Here is a 15,901-nt window from a genome sequence, read left to right as displayed (position 1 = left end):
AATAATATGTATTCTACTTAAATTCCTATTCCTTGGAGTGATTAGTACACAATTGAAAAAATAAGAAGCAAATAAACAAATTAAGCGCTTACAACAATTTCACTTGACTAAATATAATCTAATTAAACATATGCTATAAGCATAAAACACCCCACTAATAAAGCACAGTTAAATAGATCTACTATAATTAATATATTGAAAATGATGATTGACCGTCAACCCGGACAAGAGCGACGCTCTCAGGTTAAAAAATGAACTTCACTTAATTTGACAAACACGTACAAAAGGACAAAGGTTAATTGATGTTTGATTGCTTAAGTCATTATTTATTTTCCAAATTAATTCATTTAAATTAGAATGTGTTTTTCAATTGAATTACTCAATTAACTTTATTGACATTAAAATCATTAACATAATGCAATAATACAGTATGTCATATGCAAATTAAAAACTTGCAAAAGAATAGCAAGTAGGATGATTTATCTGCTATATTAAATGCAAATTATATGTTTGCAATTCAGTGCATTTTTTTCATATTACATTCATGGTTGATTTATTTTTCCTATCAATGTCATCATCATTAAGAAGAAAGAAAAAAAGGTGGGGGGTGAGTGGTATCTAGATGATGTCCCGGGGCTTTTTTATAAGTGCACTGACGAGAAATGAAAAGACATTGAGGGAAATACTTCTCGGGTGTTGCTGCGACAGAATGAAAATGAAAATAGGAAGTTTCATTTTTATGTGTTTGTGAGTGTGTGCAATACCCAAATACAGAATGGCACCCAGACCTCCGCCAAGGTCTTACAATTAATTTATACAAGCCCCATCATAAACGTTAATTTTTTTTGGGAAAAAAAACACACACACACACACACACACACACACACAATCAGAGCATAAATATTTAAAAATAGATTCAGATTAATATAGTGAAACATTGAACATTGTAGTAGAGAAAAAAAGCAAAAAAGATACACTTTGAATAGAAACAAATATAACAACGCTACAATGCACTGAAATATGTTTCAAAGCTTTAGGCGATTTTTTAAAGTCCTTTTAATTGTCCCATTTATTTGGCATTCCCCCCCCCCCCCCCCCCCCCCCCAAGTATTTTTTGTTCATTGTAATATACTTTGCACATAATATGATCCTGTGAGCTACCAAATTGAAATGTAGCATAATTTTAGGGTGAATTTTTTTTATTGCCTAAATATAATGAATAGCAACAGTAATGTTTACTTTTGTACAAGAAACAGTTGTCTAACATGGCAGTTGAGCTCCAAACAGTCATTTGAAAATAGATGGAGAGATTTTTAACACCACACATGGAAGGAGAAAATATAAGTCAGGCCAGATCCAGAGAAAATGTGTTGATAGTACAAGACAAAAGTATGACAATAAAATGGAAGTATGTACATGTTGTTTTATAGTGCTTGAAAATGAATAAGGTAAAAATGGCAAACACTACATTTGCATAATTACATTTGGCAGGGATGGAAAGTGAGTTTTTTGTGTGTGTGTTTTTTCAACAATGACGTAGCTTATACAACAATGTATCTCTCACAACACACCCACACACACACACACACACACCCACACATTCATCTCTAAAGGTAACAACTTAAAATGTATATCATATTTGCAAGTCACCGTGTGAAGATACTGTTGATCGTTGAAGGTGATGGACACATCACAATCATCAGTAAAAGTGGGAACGTCGTTTACCATCTCTTAGCCACAAATGCTCCATGAAACTCAACCCAAGTTGGATGTGTTCACATGCATGGGAGAAGCTACATCCATGTCCAGAGTCAGAGATTCTGTGAAAGATAGCAGTAGACATGTATATGATGAATTTTGATACAGCAATTAACAGGTTCTATTTTTAGCCCTTTCTAGATTAATTTAAAGAAAACTATTATGGACTTAATGGTACCTCAAAACTAAAAAAACAAAGACAATTAGTGCATTTATCCATGCCACATAACTTTGCCAAAAGTCTGTTAGCTCAATGCTAACAAATAATAGGAAACACCAGACATGCAAATAAAACTAGCATTGACATGTCGGTAATTCTTCACCTTTAAACAACTATTTGAATACAATCAATATCAACACATGCAGACACAGCATAAAACAATACTTAAAGGCGTATACGCTTTATCCTCTGCAAAAACCACTAATATTACTGAAACAAGTTTGCAGCGGTCTTCGTTTTCATCATCATATCTACATGTAGGATGTCTGTATGTATTATACTGCCCTCTAGTGGCCAAGGCGCGCACACACACACAAGAAGGAGAAGCACCATAATTAAGCATCAAATCAGTAGAGCGCTGTTTTTTTTGTTTGTTTTTTCATTAAAACCTGTTACAAAAATGTTTTGTTTTGGGGAGGCTGTAACGGATCAATGGCATTTCTAGTCAATATAATGGGGAAAGATCATTTGAGAATGTTGTGGCGGCTGATTGTATATGAATGTGCATGTTTGTACGCAACTCACCCAGATGTCCTGGATTAGCCTCCCCTTCATTGGGCATCAGCGATTCCAGAGTGCGCGGAGACAGTGAGAGTGAGAAAAGGTCGCTGGTGTTTCCCGAGTTTGTGCTGGCAAGAGAAAACAAACAAACATGACAACTCTGGCCTCACTAGACAGCCATGGAGACACACACATGCTGACACGCTAGTGGGTTAGCTGATCGTGAGATGTCGTGCGGCTGTGTAAAAGCGCACACAGTTGCCGCCATGTTTCGCTGGGTTCTGTATAAAAATGGCAATGGATGAAATGGACAAAGGAGGAGGTAGTGAAGTTTGAAGTTTCACACTCACTTCTCCCTCTTTGTTGTGGTGAAATAAATTGTTACTGTATGACAGCTATTTTAAATGTCGACCCACTCATATATTCCCCATTTGGGGTAGTATCTGCGCCTTAATAGAGGCGGGATGAAATCTGTGTGTAAGAGGCGTGACATTGAACATCCACTTCTGCCCTCGTGTGACAAAATGAATTGATCAAATCTCGCTTCACTGGGTTCTATATAAACGGCAGTCAAATAATAGTATCAAAGCAGTAACAGTGTCAGGTATTATAAGGACACATTTTCAGTACTCGCCACTCCTACTCGTCATCTTGTTACATGATTGTGCGAGATGTGTTGCTGTGTGAAAGCACACAGATGCGGAAATGTGTAGCTTATCAAACGTTTGGGGCACAGCATTGTTTGAATATAGCATTGATGGGTGAGCTGACTACAGACATACATTAAGTGATGCACCACACATACACACAAACAGTCCCTACATGCCCCGCCCCACCAAAGGGCCTACCACGGGAATCCGTTCCCAAGCAGCTCACTGTCCGGAAAGTCCATGAACACGGAGGGACACCTAAGGAGACAGGTCAGGCGTGTTGTGGTCTTTTTCGCATGATGTGACTTTCAAACAGCAAATCTGCTTTTTAAGGATTCAACAGTGGAAACCACCTGACAGTTCTTCTGTCAGTACACTTAACCAACGTGTTGCATTGTTACTCAATTGGGCCCTGCTGACTAAGTGAAGTTTACCAAGTTCTTTTTTCCAACCATCTTTTTTCTTCTTTTTTTTTTTTTACACGTAATTTTTGAGCCTTTAAAACAACCGTACTTAAAGCCAATCAGAAAACATACGCACATTTTTCTCTTTGGACCAACCTGATTAATTCGCACGCACACACAGACATAAGGTCCATCCATCTGTCCTTTTTGTCCACATGGATGTCAATTAACAACATTCTATCCACACACGCAATGTTGACATTCATCTATAATTTGAACAGCATTATATCTACTCGCACACACACGTGTAATACAACTGTCTGTCCATTCACATATGCACATTATGTAAAGAAGGTTCCATCCACATACACAAATCAAGCGAACGACAGTCCATCTGTTGACATACGCACGAAACGCAAACTGTCTACCCATTCAAATACATGCAATATAAACATCTGCCATTCTTGCACACATAGTATTAAGGTGTTTGTCTATTCATACAGAGACATATCTGATATCAGTTTGTTTACACAGATCATGTTAACATTTGCCTGTCCATTTATTTACATGCAAACAACACGTATGCACACACGCATCATTCAACTCCATACAATATAAAAGAACATCTGTCTGTTATCTTATGGACGCAATGAAAATCTGTCGACACATTCACACACAAACACACACAACTCCCTTTTCCTACTCGTAGACAAACAAAACGCCTGCGGATCCCAATTTTCATATCAGCGCAAGACCCGCTGCGTGTTGGCCAATTTGGTGGACTGGTTTCCGCCATTTTGATTAGCCTTATTAGAGCACAGCGGCGCAGCCCTACCTCTCGCAGGCCCACCAGTCTGCACTCGTCTTAACCAGCCTCCGCACAGAGATGCACCACGTGCACTCAAGATATATATGCGAAAATAGAGACCATAATGTACCCCTGTCAGAGGTCCAGAGGATGCGTTGACTTGACTAGTGACAGCAGCTTTGTTCTGATTTTCTTTTAACATTATTAATTCAAACAATAAAAGGGAAACAGAGACACATGGTAAAAATGTAAGTTCTTTGCATAAAATCTAACTATCAGCTCAGAAGGATGTTAAAAGTCATACTCACGGGGTGACACAGATGAACTTGGTCTTCAAGTATGGCTGAATGACTATGGCAGGAAAAGATGGCGTTAAAATACAATTGAACAGTATGATAATCATTAGACAAATATGTGTACAAAAAGCGACATACTGCTACTGCTGGAGTCTCCCAACTCAGGTTCAGGAGTTCTGCAGTACTTCCCGAAGGCTTCCTCCTTGGGAATTTCAGGGTAGAGGTACACGAGGGGAGAAACCAGGATGTTGGTGGCATCCATGATTTTGTAGCCCATGATGATTTCAGCGAAGGACATGTTGTTGAGCTGCTGCTTGGTGTACGGCTCCACGGACTGGATCTGAGTCTTGCCTGCAAATGTAGAGGGTAGCTCAGCATCACAACACATTACTTACACAGGATATCCAGTTGGATATCGTCCATCTGTTCGCCTTTTGATATATTGGGCTCTATTTTCGTAGACAAACGCACGTGCGTAAAAACGGGCGCATCTCAATTTCCGTGCCGGGCAAGTCTATTCCACGATGTTTGGAACGGCCAAGTGGCCTGGCAGTCTCCAATTTCCCATGTCACATGCATGGCCGTCTTTATCAGCTGCAAGGGGAGATCTTGCAGTTTGCTTGTATAAACGCACTATGCATGCACCAATCTCGTCTCTCGGAGCCCAGCGAGTCGATTTGCTTCCTCAATGTCAAGCCCGCGTATGCTCTGACCGCCCTGATTTTAATACAAATGAGGGATACCGCTTCAATTGGCCGGGAAAAGGCTACGTTCCACCCTACAACCGCAAACACCTCATTACGCTCACTTCTACCTGCGTACAGTCTAGAAAAATACCAAAAGAAAGAAAACTCCACCCATGCGCACAGTTAGGGCTAGTCTTGCGCTGTGCACAAAAATAGGGACCCATTATACATATATATCCATCATTTTAAAAAAAAAAGCATGGTATGCCTCACCGTTGATGTCTTTCTCAACCCACGTGAATGTGATGCCCCCCTCCTTGCTGCTCTCGCTGAAGCGCAGAAGAAATGTCCCTGGCGGCTTGGGGCTGAGAATGGCCCTCTCTCTCTCCTTGCTAATGAAGCCCATGATGTACCTGAAGGTCAAAAAAGTACATATTTTTTATGTCTAAAAAGAGCAAAGGGTCTAAAATTGCCTACAAAATGTCACCACCTCCTTACCCTTCATTCCACAGCGCCAGGATGTACTTTTTGACCAGGTCGATGATGTTGTCCAGCCACACCCAGAACGAAAAGCCTTTGCCAGCCATGTTCTCCTGCAAGAAAATAAATAAAAAATCAGATCACGTTAGCAACAGAGCTGCAACTAAGGAGTTTAACATGGCGGATGAAGAGCGAGTTCAGGTACCTTACAGAACTTGGCCCATGTAAACTGACAGCCGGAGTAGTTGACAGACGGCCCTGAAGGCAAAATGCAACAATTATAGAGCACATTTCCATTCATCAAAAAAGTTATGTTCAAGACAACTCGCAAAAATCTGCGATATAAACTATTGTCTTATAGTTTAAAACTTAAACCCCTCTCACACGCTAATTGAATCTTATGTAAAAAAAAAAATTTGCTTCACAGAAATATCTGTGATATGGTTATACACAGGGTACTTGGTTTACAATTGTTAGATTTGGACTCTCTGGCACATAATTAGATAGTCGGACTTGAGCTAGATTTGTTTATTGCTGTGACCTTTTATTTTGCTAACACACTGCACTTATATATCTTTTGCACCCTGTTACACACTTAGTTCGTGACCTCGGATCAGATGAGAGTCCACTTTCTATGACAGTTACAAACTTAAACCGTCTAGCAACGCCAGTTGTTGCATCATAAAAGAGAACGTGTATAGAGTCTATGCACATGCAGTCATACCTGATGTTCTTTTGACAATACAACAGGTTGCCAAGCTGCACAAGACATTTTGAAATGCTACGCGATCATTTAGAAAAAGGAAGCAAAACAGCCCCTAACATATAACCAAGGACACATAGTACATAGTTAGCAAGCAACAAATGCTTTTCATCAGCCTCACCTAACAGTTTCTCGGCCAGTGTGGTGAGCTGCTCGATGGTCAGGCCTCTCTTGGTGGTGGACGAGAATTGCCAGCTGAGCACTTCAGCCACTTGGTCCCACGTCCCCACTGGCGGCTTGGTGAAGAAGTTCACATTCTGTACGTGGATGCACAGCACCGTAATGCATCATATCAAAGTCTCTTCCTTTCCCACCCTCCCATTTTATGGTATGTGTCGACGTTGTTCTCAGAGTGGCACATTAGGGGTCTCATCCTACCTTTGGCTGGTCGGTGAGCATGTTGTACCACAAGATGGACGCCCAGGCGTTTGGCATCTGGCAGATGTTAGATATGACCACCACGGGCAGTGAATGCGTCTGCACAAAGTGTTAGAAATTGGGCCACAACTCACTTTTAATGCAATTTTTTCTCAAGTGAGGATTCACTTTAAGCACTTTGATGTCAACTGCCAACATCTCAGGCATCTTTGAAGGTCTCCATTTGCTTTACCTCCAGATCAATCTTCAGGCCTTGGTGATAGACTTCAGTCTCAAAGGTGATCAGATGAAGCTCCTCAGTGACAATAAGAGACGCCTAACAGAAAAAAAACAAATTTTTATAAGTACAAAGTGTGGGGCCGGGATACTATTACATGGGGATGTTGCCGTGATCATTACATCACTGTTGGTGCGTCCACCGTTACCACACCGCTGCTCTCTCAGGGTCTGCAACAAACAGGAAGTGGGGGTTCCGCCGTGAGGAAGTGCGTTTTGTCAGTTGACGCGAGCACATTCTGCCTCTGCAACTCACCAAGTGTTTAAACTCTGCTGACAAGCTGCCATTGTTGGACTCCTCCATGTTCATGACTTTGGTGTTTGTCCCGAGGATGTTGAACTTTCTGGACCTAAAACAAAAGCAAAAAGCAGGAAGTGAGACTTTAAATAGCACATTGAGTGTAAGACTTTAGAAACCTTACCCTCTGATTGCAGCCACGTCCCCAGACTCTCTGGAAAACAGTTTTCACATATTATTCAGTAAGAAAGCTGATGTGCACATAATAATAAACATTTGAAAAACTCACTTGTCGATGCAAACTTTTATTTTCAGCTGGTAATTTAGCTCAGGAAACTTCACGAGTAGCCTGGAAGAATAATCATGTTAAAGATTAGAACATCTTGCCCTAAATAAGATGTCTAAACTACATGAGCAAAAGTATTGGGAAATGTGACCTTGAAAATGAAAGGCTATGGTCCACCATTGGTTATAATAGCATCTAGTCTTATGGGTAATCTTTTCAAAAAATTTGTGGGGGATTTTGTTTGATTGTCCATTTGATCTAGAACAGTGGTTCCCAAATAGTTTCTGGTCCTCCAGACATCTTGTGGACCAGCAACTATTTGTCAAACTACCGCAACCCAGTGTTTGGGTTTGTGGACCACTGATCTAGAACATAAGAGGTCAAGAGGTCAACATAAGCGGTTGATTTTGGCTTGCCATCTCATTTATAGTTTATTTGAAAGGTGTTTGCTGGGCTTCTTCCGTAGAAAACCCATACAAGCATAATTCTAAATATCATGCTTCATGCACTGGGAAAATTAAAGAGTATTCCTAAAACTGTTCCCACAATGTTGGAAGCATGCAAATTAAGGACTTATCCAACTCTTGATCGATCAATCAATTGATTAGGAGATGTATTCCAAGACTTCATGTGAAATGACGTGGAGCACATTCTCAGTCTTACCTGACTTTGTTTGTGAACTGCACGCCTGTTTTGATGACCAGTGGTCTGTCCGGGTGCATGGGCATACATGGCTGTCTTTCTACCACAAACGCACTGTTGAGTCACAATAACACACTACTTTATCATTGAGTTTCATTTTTACGTTTCCTTCAGCAAATTGTGTGTTCATCCTTCAGCAATACCTCTTCATGAGGTTTCTGAACAAGTCCACGATCTTCTCTTCGAGGGCGGGCCGGTGCTGGACGATGGGGTCTCCCTTGTAGGACACTTTCTGTTGAAGCTCCTCCAGCTTCTTGATTTGCTGCCGAATCTGGAGCTGGGACTCGGCCAAGGACGTGATCCTAGTTGGGAAATGTTGAGCAGCTCAAGTCAGGTTATTTACCAAAATAATCAATTTAGTCAGGCCTGTTACCCAAAAATAATCAATTTAGATACGTACCATGTTTCGAGGCGGTCCAGGCAGATGTTAGGTGGACCTCCGATGCAGGCGATTTGCTGTCGTCGCTTCCATTCGGCCAGTTCTTCGTCTGTCAGGTTCTTCTGTACGTAGTCCATTGCAGTCAGTAAGCCTCCCATCTCTGTCACAATTTGCTGCAAAAAAAGTAACAACATTGTCAAGATAACTGCAGTGGCTAATGTGCTAGCTGTTTTCAGACGAAGGCGATATGCGAACACCCACCCGCCTGAGCTGGTCCAGGGTACTCAGCATCTGCTCTAGCTGTGCCATTTTCTGCCTGCTCGCTGCCGCCTGGCTATTCCCGTTCAGGTCCTGGTTTAGCTCTGCAAACAAAATGAACAATTTAGCTTTGCAGTCACATTTAATATGAAAACTCTAAAAATGTGCATACAGTACCTCCTTGGCTTTTAAGTGTCTTGTAGTTGAAATCAAAGTCATCCTGCAGGTTCTCCAGCATCTTCATCTTTTGTTCCATGTCCTGTAGGAAACAAGAGGACATCTTAAATACTGACCACCTATACAGTAAGAGCGAATTAATTGCCGGACATGTATGCTTTACTAGGCGGAAAACTACATTTCTTTTATTAGTTCAAATCAAAAGTGACTCTAAATGTTTGTATAGATTAATTGCACACACATACACATATTTATATTACATTATATATTTTTTTAGTTCACAGCTAATGAAATACATTCATGATCTCACCAAATTTTAATATCCCATAAACAATCACAAAGGATTTTAATTTAACAATAAAGATTTAGGAAGCAATTGGCTTTCCTGAAAGTATTTTTCTGTGTAATTAATGAACCTGCATAACATGTTTTATTTTTGTAACTGAACCACTTCAATAAATGAACTTTTCTACAATAATCTTAATTTATTAAGATGACAAATGCCCTGACGGATCAGCAAGAAGAGGGGTACACAATGGTATGGTCGCCAGCCAATCACAGAACACATATGGACAAGCAACCATTCACTCAGATTTGCAGAGCTGGACAATTAAAAGTCTGAACTTAATATGCATGCTTTGGAAGGAACCCAAACAACAGTAAGACTGGAGCTGAGATTCAAACCCTGAATCTCAGAACTGTGACTGGTTGCCATGATGTGAAAATACATCAATATATGTCAAAACAAACCTGCACTCGTTTCCTGACGTCTTGTAGGTTGTGTTCCAGAATCTGCTGCTTCTCCGTCACCACCGTCCCTGTGGCCTGGGCGGCCTGTCCATCCTGATAGCAACATGTTGAAGCTACGTCATAAAACCATCCATGCCATTAAAACTGATAAACGTGTGTTCTTTCGGACCTGTGCAGCAGCAGTGGCAGTCTGTAGCAGCCGTTGCTCCTCCCACAAGCAACGGGCCACGATGCGGGCGATGTCCATGGGCTTTTCCAGGTACTTGCTCTGCAGGTGCTGCTTGATCCGCCGCAGGTTGTGCTGATAGAGGACGTTGTTTTCCTGTAGGAAGCGGCTGTACTGCTGGTCTATCTCGCCCAGGAGATTATGGAACACCAGGGTGGCGTGAGACTCTTTGTTGGCGGCAAAAGTCCTAAAAAAAAAATGAAAAAAAAGATTGATGGGTAAAAGTCATTTACAGTACACACAGAGAGGTAATGTGGATATATACAGTATGACAATATTATACGTTGTCTAACACATGAAAGTAAAACAAAAATGTACATTCTCAAAAAAACAAAAAAAAAATTATGTTTAATTTTGTTCAAAATTGCTGATTCTTTAAACAATGCAACAGAACCGTGTGGCAGTATTTTAGGCAGGTTTAACCAGATTTCATGGATTCACGTAAAGTTGCTGCATTTACTCATGAATTCATGCTGTTCGAGGTAAAATACACTGTTTCAAGATGACTAATAAGTTAGGGCTGGGTATCATTTCAAATTTCCTTAATCGATTTGATTTCTATTCACAAGAGTTCCGTTCGATTCGTCGTTTTTTTTTATTCGATTTAATTCACTTCAATCTGATATTGATCAATTCTTCTTACTTATCAAGGACATGATAAAAACTCCACGAACATTAAATTCCAAATTACATTTTGTGGAGGCAGTAACTGGTTAAATGGTTTAGTTTATTAATGAAAGTAGCATGAGTTATAATCACTTAAGTGTTACACAAACACTGATATCAGCAAGGATGCTTTTCATAATTCTAATTCAATAATTGTAAATGTAAAATAAAACGTTTCTGAATTGTCTTAAAGTGCAAAAAGTCAGGTCTTTCATAAACATAAGAAAATACTTTGTAAAAAAATGTTAACAGCACATTATGTCACGAGGACCTAATGCAAAAATATCCCTAAAAAGTACTGTACTATAAAATCATGATCGCTCTACATAAATTTAAAAAAAAATTCAGGATAGAGTTGAAATTAAGCATTTCACAGAATAGCGTGTTAGTTTTTAATAAATGGCGTGTTTCTTTAAAATTATTGTGATGTTTTAAACTGCATCATTTGTCCTAAAAAAAACTTAAATAGCACGAATTAAACCTTGATCATAAGAAAAGCAGTGTAGGCAGTAAAATAGGTCATGTACTTACTTTAGTCAACAATTGATTTTTTGTTATATCTTGTGAAATGTTGTGGTGAGTTTTAGAGGCATTAGATGTGCGTGTTTTTTTTATTCCACTATGATAGCGTCTACTTGTCCAGTTGCTAATTTAATCTTTAGTTCCTTAAATTTGCCATAAATGCTGCTTTTCCATTTGTAGTTTATTTGACTGTATATTCATATGCCTGTAGTGTGTAAATGTTCAGTGAATAGTGCTTTTGCATTCACAACCATTAATAAAGGCAATAATAACCTGAATAGGCAATCATCATAACAATTACGACTGTCATGACATTACTGATGTTCCCGTTAAGGTGTCACAAAGGAGGAAGAAGACGAAAAAAAATAAACCTTCAAATAAAAATGTGCTTGTTTATCGTCAGGACGTGTTTATGAGTGTGCAGGAAGTGGTTGATAAAAAAACAAAGCTAATTATTTACCGTAAAACGGATCATGACACTTCACGCCCGTTTTCGTACCAGTTTAACTTGTCACTCACCAGTCCTGACTTTCAATCCAGGGTGCGAGGAACTGCCGCAGCTCCATGGGGAAGCTGTCACTGTACAGGTGGTAGAGCTGCTCCAGATACCTGGTCTCCAGCTGTTGCAACTGGTTCCACTGGGCCATCTTGACCGGGACAAACCTAAAAACATCAAAAGAAATACAACCATATGCTTTCAAGATGCTCACTTCCTGTATTCTGAAGCAAACAGCTGCAGTGTCACTAATAACACGACCGACGGCAGTTTCTGTCGCTTGTATGTTGGAAAGCTTCAGATCACACTGAAATTACATTCGTGCAGTTGTAACTTGAGACTTTAGAGATGATTTCATTGATTATCAATTAGTTGCGAGAGGCAGGTTCTATCCACCAGCTGCTCTTACAGCATGCTACAGCATTCCCAGGAGGGATCAACAGAATGACCGTATTCAATAACCCTTTTCTATCCTGCAACTGAGGCTACTTCATACTAAAGAATATTACAGAATCCAACAGACAACTGCATTTAGATTTATCAAAACACTTTTGCTTGTGAACATACATGAACACACACACACACACACAAAAATGTGCTGTGTGAGTTGGGTGAGTCTTGGTGTGAGTGTCTGGGTGAGACAGCAGCTTCTGCATAAGTGTCCTCCTGACTGTGTATTACTGTTAATAAGTGTTCAATAAATGTCAGGAACGTGCTAAAAAAAACACAGGGCTATACTGAAACACATTAGAAATAATCCCTTAAAAATTTGATTGATGGACAGTGATACGTGCAGCAAAGTAACACTGTACAGTTGTAATTTTATGAGAATAATGCCGTAATACAATACATGAAGCGGTTTGGATAATGGATGGATGGATAACAATAATGCTGTCATTGTAAGAGAATAAAACCGTCATTTTACAAGGCTAGTGTTGTCATTTTAAGAAAATAGAACCAGAACTGCCACAGTCACAGTAGAAGGAAACATTTGTGGAAGGGGCAACAGTGCTCGGAGGTCCTTCTAACCAAGAGGGCAAAAAAACCCAAAAAAAACATCATCGATGTCAAAGATTGGAATGCTTTACTTCAAACTAATGAAAAAAACTTTTTAGTGATACATTTGCTAGTAAGCAGCTCATGCATTACAAATCTCACTAGACTAACAGTGATAAGTAGAGGTTAGGATGCATGCTGTCGTAGTAATTGAGAAAAATAGACTGTCCAAGAAGAAAGTATAATAAAAAGTACAGTAACAGTAAAATGTGGACTGACAGTGACATAATAAAAGTGCTATTTAGCTGTGAATTACATTTAAATGCACTGGTACTGGTACTGGTTAAAACGTTGAGCATTTGCAAGAGAAGCACAGCTTTGTTGCTTCGATTGGCTAACAAGTGAGTGCTTTATGTAAGCAGGCTAGTGCAAGGCAGGTCTCGGCCATGTTGTCCTGCAGCAGGGATGGAGATGGGCGTGACTAAACAACGGAGCAAGCCAATTTACATCTCAGCAATAATCTATTAAAACAACGATTGTTGGTGTGAACATGCTTGAAACAATGATTAGCAGTCTTAATTTAAGTGACTGGGGCTAGCGCGGCCATTTTGGACTAACCTTAAACTTATGCAACCCTAATATATTTAGCCAGCATAAATATTTATGAGCTGAACACTGTGTAGTAACATAAATAACGACATATTATCATTATTATTTTTACAGAGGGGAAAAGGTCGTCCATTGACAATAACATTGTATAACAACTCAATCAAAATAACAGGTATATTACGGGTGCTTACCTGACTTTTAATAAACCTTGCTCCTTCAGGAAGTTCCCAGCGATAATCCTGCCAGCTCTCGCTACTTTTCCAACCCAAAAAATGTGTCTGTAAAAAGATAGAGACGCAGAAAACTGTCACAAGTTTTCCACCCACGTCGTCGAGGTCTCACTTCTGAAGCTCTGTATACATTGCGGCGTTTCCAGCCAAACAAACTCCATTATATGCTTAACTGACAGCTCTGTCCGTCAATAGTTGCCAAACTTGAAGCACTGTAGCCAATCAGAACGTAGATTTTCCACAGGAGAGGCGGGGTTTAGATGCTGTGGGGTTCGATAGCGCGTTTCACTGCTGTCGCAACTGCGCTGTTCCAATAAGATACGCCTCCCTCTGAATCACAATTGAATGGCGTCCAAAATCCGAGGGAGTGAGAGCAGGTTGACGCAACAGCCAGTCTGGAAGTCATCTGAATTACTGGCAGTGTTGACGTCACCAACGTTATTGCTGTTTATATTTTGATCCCTCAGACAGGAGAAATGAGAATTAAATAAGGATTAAAGTGTTAAAATTACATTTGGTTTACAATTTCCAACATTTTTACAAAATGTGTTCTGTAGAATATGCGCTTAACTCACATCATGAAAGTAAGGTTGTAATAGAATGCATAGATTACAAAATTTTCAGTTTAATCAAATAAAAAAAAATGCATCCCACAACAAAAACGACTTGTAGTATTATCTATGACCTCCATGACCGTTGTGGATAACAGTAGGACTGGAATTAACAAGTTGTCAGTCTTTTTCTCGGGGTCTATTTATTTGTGCAAATGTACTTTAATAAATTTTAATTTAAAAACTACTTTTTTGTGGGTACTAATTAACAAATCTTGTTTGCAATCAATGGCCCACATTTGTTGGAATATTTTGTAGGATAGTATCCCATAGAAAATATAAATTCAGGAAATGAAAGGTGTTCTTAAAACATGTTGGGGTGTACTCATTTTTATTTATATATATATATATATATATATATATATTAGTGCTGTCGAAGTTAAAGCGCTAATTAATTAATTAATCACAAAAAATGATTGCATTAATCATGTATTAACACAGATTAATCCCACTAATAATTTTGACCGCAGATGATCCTTTAGTTGACAAAGGATGCTTACGTTAAAGGTAGCACAGGTTGTGTTTGAGCAATAAACATAACTACATGTATTAAAGTAAAGCATTTAATAAACAAATGTTTGCGTATGACATTCAGAATATTTGTTCATGTTAAACTATTGGGGTCATTTTTATTTTATTTTAAATTATGCATGTAATTAACTGATTAGAAAAACAAATATGTGCAGTGGATAAAAAAAAGACGTCCTCATAACTAAAAAAAATAAACACATAACAGGTGGTCTTTAAATTTGGTGGGCAAACAATTTTGGAAAAAAAAGCTTTTTAATTAAGCAATTAATCGTGATTAATCAAAATTTTAAGATGTGATTAATCTGATTAATGATAATAATAATAATAATATATATATATATATATATATATATACATCCATTTTCTTAACCGCTTGTCCTCGCAAAGGTCGCGGGGGGCGCTGGAGCCTATCCCAGCTGGCTTCGGGCAGTAGGCGGGGTACACCCTGAACTGGTTGCCAGCCAATCGCAGATATATATATATATATATATATATATATATATATATATATATAACAAAGAACTGTGAGGGTAACATTTTGGGGAGACACACTAAAGAAAGCCCACATTCGCCATGATGTATCTTCTGTGAACACGAGGTTGCACGCATTATGACGTCACAAATATGCGACACTACCATAGGAGAGGGGAGGGGTTGAGGAGTTGGGCACAACTTGAACCACAACCACAACAGATGGACCACTGCGGCAAGTCTATTATTATTGGCGGATTTCTTTATTATCTGCTTTATCTCTATGACGTCAAATTGGTCAATAATTGCCGATATTATCGTGCATCCCTAATTATATATATATATATATATATATATATATATATATATATTGAGAAGAAAGGCAAAAAAACAAGAAAGAAAAATATGCAAGCTTTATTATTCAAATGTAATATTTTTCTTGTTTAACCAGGTGTGGATGACGACCACCCCTACCCAAGACCACCATGCACTCAGAAAAAGAGTACTTACAGCACTTTGTGGATATTCTTAAT

General features: G+C 39.1%; 1 protein-coding gene across 2 annotated transcripts; it reads right to left on the bottom strand.

The window, feature by feature from the left end:
- Positions 1-1,181: 1,181 nt before the first annotated feature.
- Positions 1,182-13,902, bottom strand: stat3 (signal transducer and activator of transcription 3 (acute-phase response factor)). 2 transcript variants are annotated; one of them, XM_086086857.1, is made up of 24 exons: positions 13,717-13,902; positions 11,944-12,087; positions 10,180-10,423; positions 10,011-10,103; positions 9,261-9,342; positions 9,087-9,187; positions 8,847-8,998; positions 8,590-8,748; positions 8,408-8,500; positions 7,748-7,807; positions 7,643-7,672; positions 7,477-7,570; positions 7,344-7,391; positions 7,177-7,260; positions 6,945-7,043; positions 6,688-6,823; positions 6,009-6,061; positions 5,822-5,916; positions 5,597-5,736; positions 4,776-4,988; positions 4,650-4,692; positions 3,328-3,387; positions 2,504-2,607; positions 1,182-1,820 (listed from the first exon to the last, which is right to left on the bottom strand). In XM_086086857.1, exons 2-24 carry the CDS (start codon positions 12,069-12,071, stop codon positions 1,756-1,758), a joined length of 2,376 nt encoding a protein of 791 aa, XP_085942983.1. In that variant the 5' UTR covers positions 12,072-12,087; positions 13,717-13,902; the 3' UTR covers positions 1,182-1,755. The 2 variants fall into 2 exon arrangements, with proteins under 2 accessions (XP_085942983.1, XP_085942990.1); XM_086086864.1 differs by lacking the exon at positions 3,328-3,387.
- Between the last annotated feature and the right edge of the window lie 1,999 nt (positions 13,903-15,901).

The sequence above is a fragment of the Leptonotus elevatus genome, chromosome 1 (assembly GCF_054856555.1).
Source record: "Leptonotus elevatus isolate MCC_2025b chromosome 1, RoL_Lele_1.0, whole genome shotgun sequence".
NCBI classification, from domain to species: domain Eukaryota; kingdom Metazoa; phylum Chordata; class Actinopteri; order Syngnathiformes; family Syngnathidae; genus Leptonotus; species Leptonotus elevatus.
Note: the sequence above shows the minus strand (reverse complement) of the source record. Positions and strands in the feature narration are given on the sequence as shown.